The 5,000-nt window shown below is 38.9% G+C and overlaps 1 protein-coding gene across 2 annotated transcripts in view; it reads right to left on the bottom strand.

The window, feature by feature from the left end:
* LOC122260903 (superoxide dismutase [Cu-Zn]) overlaps window positions 1-875 on the bottom strand; it is a 10,605-nt gene extending 9,730 nt beyond the window's left edge. Inside the window, exon 1 of one of the 2 annotated variants that reach the window (XM_086552632.1) lies at window positions 851-875. Coding sequence is in view for 1 of the 2 variants with exons in the window: in XM_043028362.2 (XP_042884296.2) it covers window positions 792-796 (5 nt within the window). In the remaining variant the exon portion in view is untranslated. Of the gene's footprint in view, window positions 1-791; window positions 821-850 lie in introns of those variants that run through there. The other variant, XM_043028362.2, reaches the window with a different exon arrangement.
* Between the last annotated feature and the right edge of the window lie 4,125 nt (window positions 876-5,000).

Here is a 5,000-nt window from a genome sequence, read left to right as displayed (position 1 = left end):
CACCTTCGTTATAATTATCACTATCATTAATGATAATGATGATAACCACAACAGTAGTGAAGACATAGTTGATAACGATAATCATTATTATAATCATCATTATCATTATCAGTGTTTCCCGTCGTATTATCATCATTAATACCATTATCATTTTTGTTAACACTATTATCATTGCAATCATTATCCTAATTATCGACACTATCATGATTATCATTATCATTATTATTGTCATTACTATTATTATTATCATTATATTGTTATTATTATTACTATTTTCATTAGAAATATTGCCATTATTATCATTATTATGATTAATATATTTGTTATTAATATAATTATAATTTCCATGATCATTGTTATCATTACTAAAATCAGTATAATTATCATTATCATTGCTATGATATTACCGGTATTACCACTACCATTCGCATCATCATCTCACTATTACTATCACTTCCATTATTTTGTTTTAATCGTCATGATTATCATTCATAACGATAGTGATATTTAAGTCTCTACTACTTATAGCAATCATAAGATATAACTAACTCTGATAAAACCATAATTCGTAAGATAGAAGCATCTGGACGACGGCGTTGCGCAGTAACTGGTTGAAGGAAAACACTCGAAGACACACAAGCAATTGATAATAATAATAAAAAAATCCTACAAATCAACTCATCAAAACACGGTTGATCATGAATAAATGTATGGCACAGATGGACACAACCAGAAGTCATAGTTAGTGTAGCACAAGCCGTCGAAAGCACAGGACTTCGGCAGGAACTTACCCCATGTTGATGATGATCCTACCAAGGACACCGACAGACTGCCGTGCCGAGTGGCTCACCTGCTTAAATATCCGATGTGGGAAGCCTCTCCCACCGCAGATGTCCCAGGTAATGGTGGGTCAGAACCCTTCCTTAGCACTCGCGCTTCCCGCTCTTCTTATCTCTGTTGTTGTTTTTTTTTCTTTTGCTTTTTTTTTTCTTTCTTTCCTTAGGGTTATCATCATAACGACCAAGCGTCCCTCTTCTGTCATTTAGAGAACGCGGTTATCTTCGTCTCTATCCAGTTTGGGTCTTCCAGCTATCTTGCCCTTTCGAATACTTTTTTATCTCTCTCCCTTCCTCTGTATCCTCCCTGTCCCTTCGTCGCACGCCCCTCTAACCCCTTCCCCACATCCACGCGAAGACTATCCTTAGCTGCCACTCCTCTATTCCTCGCTTATCCCTTCCCTGCACATTCTTCCCCCAATGTCTGGCCAACGCTGTTCCAAGTCGTTGTGAATTTGAATTAAGTTTTGGAGTTGGTCGGGAATCATCAAGGAATTCGAACACAGATGAAAAGAATCACCAAGGAATTGGAATCAAACTTTGCGAGTCTAACATTACAACTCATCTTTGGACCTGACCTTCTGGAAGCAACCGCTCGCATGCGTGTGTCTGTCTGTTTATGTGTGTGTGTGTGTGTGTGTGTGTGTGTGTGTGTGTGTGTGTGTGTGTGTGTGTGTGTGTGTGACACAGCAGCCACAACGATAACCACTGGAATACAGGCGACCTTGAAATTCGTATTGTTGTTAATTGCGATGGTAGAGGAGGCTAGAACGAATGCCGTGGTGCAGTTGGGGGCTTAACAGTGCCAACGTTTAAGTGCAGCGTCATTTCGGCAATCAGTTCTAGTGTTGTTGTTGCTTTTTATTGGGAGGGGGGGGGGGTGCTCAGGGCGAATACCCAGCAGGTCTTTCTTCCCCTTAAGCAAGCACAGCTGTATGCCTGTTTATTCTCTCATTTTACGGATTTCTTTACAACTTATTGATCTCATATCCTTCTACAGAAAATATACTATTCCTATATGATTACTTTAGCCCGAAAGTTTCCTTTGAAGGAATCGTTGACAAAGATACTCAAGGAATGAAAATTACACTTTACTAGTTTAAAATTGTTATTCATCTTTGAGCATGATCTTCTGGAAGCAAATAAATCAATCGTGAGAGTGTGTGCGTGCGTGTGTGCGTGTGTGCGTGTGGACGATGACGTCAGCCAGGTCGTGAAGTCTGCCATGCCCAGAAATGTGTTCGTGGCCAAGAAATACCATTCTTGTCAGGGGAGGAGAGCTGGGCTTGCCGCTTTTTCTTGAAATAGTTGCCTTCTCCATAGCAATCCTGCCTGTCTGAAAGCCACTTAGCCAAGGCGACGCGTAGAATAACATCTGAATTAGGATTTATTTCCTAAAGCACGAGAGTTTGCAAACTATAGCTGCATGTATCAGTATGTTTACTGCACCTCAATTATTTTGTTGAAATATTGAATGTACAACACGTACTGAATACATCAGGGACTATCTATTGAAATATTGTGTGTAGAATAATTATAGTACATCAAGGGATATCTATTGAAATATTGTGTGTAGAATAATTATAGTACATCAGAGTCAATCTATTATGTATTCACAAGGCATGACGTCAGCGCCAAAGACGTGACACTCTCCTCGTATTTTTGTTCCGGAGATTAAAAGATATTGTGTTAGACATTCTGATTAATGGACATATTATTACAAACAAAGGTAGGTAAAGTATACTATTTACTACGTTACATTTTGAAATGGAATGATATTGCTCGCTGATTCGAAGAAATTACCAGTAAAAACTACACGTTTTTTTGTCCTGAGTTTCCGGCAATTTCCAGCCTCTTAGGACAAATATCCTTGCACGAACATCATATGCATTTGTGTTTTCCATTGCTCATTCCTCAGGTAAGTACAACAGCCTCATTCGTTGAAGCGATGCCGTCCATCGTGAGGCCTCGCTTCATAATCACAGCACAGCGAGCTACGTAAGCATTATAAACACAGCTGACCGGTACGACTATAGAAAAGATTCATGAAATGTCCTGTACTCACACCTCCCCTTTCTTCATGCTGTTGTTTAGAAGTCTTTGTGCCTTGGAAATGGATGGAAGGTCTCTTATATCCATTCTATATTCACAGTAAGCGAAAGTTAAGCACTGGCATATCGGGATATTGCACTGTTTGAATTGGTGTAAACAAACTTGCTATTGACTATTGCATCCTTCAGAAGCATACGGACGTCCGGCCACCATATGTGTGTGTGTGTGTGTGTGTGTGTGTGTGTGTGTGTGTGTGTGTGTGTGTGTGTGTGTGTGTGTGTGTGTGTGTGTGTGTGTGTGTGTTTGTGTGTTCATGCACGGGAAGTGGACGCATTTATGCAAATGTAATTTACATGAATAATGGTATATCACTCTATGACATTAATACATATTGGGTGTTTATGTAGATATAACAAAAATGGTTGTAGGCTTTACACAAATTTTGAAAGTGAAAAAGATACGAAAAATAAATGAGGGTTAATCAATATACTGATAATATGAGGAGGCTGCGAAGAAGTCGTGAAAAGGAAACAGGAAAGAGACGATTGACAAAGAAATATAATTACCGTTCCGATATCTTTTCATCAGAATGGATCGATCTGACGGTAATGTGATATCGGAACGCATTGTGGCCATAGTCATTCTCCTTCGTAAATCGTCTTTCGGAAGATGCGAAGTTAAAAAAAAAAAAAAAAAAAAATTCACAGAGGGGAAAAAAGAGGGAAAAGATCATGGAGTATTGAATTACTGAACATGTTGTCATGTGATATGATTTATATATTCCCATTCTTATGGTAAATGATAACCTATAATATTATTTTATGAAGATATCGTTCCTTGACCACAATTAGAGAGAAAGACGATATGTAAAGAAAGGTGTATTATCTTACGATCTGTTAACCAAATCACATATTGTATATTTCACAACAATACCATTACCATTATCACTGTTCCAGCATGCAATTATTCTGTCGTAGAACTTGGAAATCATCAGATTACAAATGATAGCCCATTTAATTAAGAGTGAAAATATTACCTGTAACATTTAAAGTCAGAATATTGAAAACACTAACATTCATAAAATACGAAATGGGAATCATCTGTCCATTTTAACCAATAAACTCACATAAAAATACAGGACGCCGAGTCATGCGGATGATGTGCATGAATCACACTCTTGTTTACGTTATTTTCTTTAATAAGATCAAATCATCCACGGTTTCCACTTGTTATTATCTAAGTATTCGAGAGAAAAACTTTGTGTAATATGACTGTTTACCTTGGCGACTGCGAATCATAATGCCCCTAAAATAGTTCTTGAATGTATATTTCATATATACTTACATATACTTTTATTTCGCTAAACCCAGTTCATAAATAAACTTCCTTGTTGGGTATACTTCACTTACTTACTTTACTCTTGGGGTGAAATCCAACAAATAATCCCCTCAAATAAATATTATTGAAATAAATCTGATATCATGATATTTCGCACTTCTACTCATCTTGATGCTTGCTTATCGCCCGGAAGGCCATTAAGCCATGTTTCGGGACGAGTCATGCATGTCCGTTTACGTCAGCTTGAGTTCTTTAACCTTGCCGTTGTGGAGGCGTCTTTTACAAGAGGGAGGGAGGGAGTGAGAGAGAGAGAGAGAGGAGTAGTTGGGAGGGGTAGAGAGAGGGAGAGAAAGAGGTGGGGGAGAGAGAGCGAGAGAGAGAGGGGGGGAGAGGGAAGGAGAGAGAGAGAGAGAGGTGGGGGGGGGGAGGGAGAGAGAGAAGAGAGAGAGAGAGAGGTGGGGGTGGAGAGGGAGCAAGAGAGAGAGAGAGAGGTAGGGGGGGGAGAGATGGAGAGAGAAAGAGAAAGAGGGAGAGGGAGAGAGAGATAGAGGAAGGGAGGGAGAAAGAGAGGGAGAGGGAAAGAGAGAGAGAGAAACAAAAATATGCAGTGTGAACGAGTGTACACACCGACTTCCCGGATGGTGTGTCCTTGAATAGAATCTTCATTGTCAATGTTGATTTTTAATTCTTTCTCTTATAATCCAATTCACTCGTCAATGATGATATTAACTAATTTAGTCATTATCTCATTCTTATTTTGTTTATCTGTTCATC

Source organism: Penaeus japonicus, unplaced genomic scaffold (genome assembly GCF_977035675.1).
Source record: "Penaeus japonicus unplaced genomic scaffold, GWHDUDI00000001_assembly GWHDUDI00000027, whole genome shotgun sequence".
Lineage (NCBI taxonomy): Eukaryota > Metazoa > Arthropoda > Malacostraca > Decapoda > Penaeidae > Penaeus > Penaeus japonicus.
Note: the sequence above shows the minus strand (reverse complement) of the source record. Positions and strands in the feature narration are given on the sequence as shown.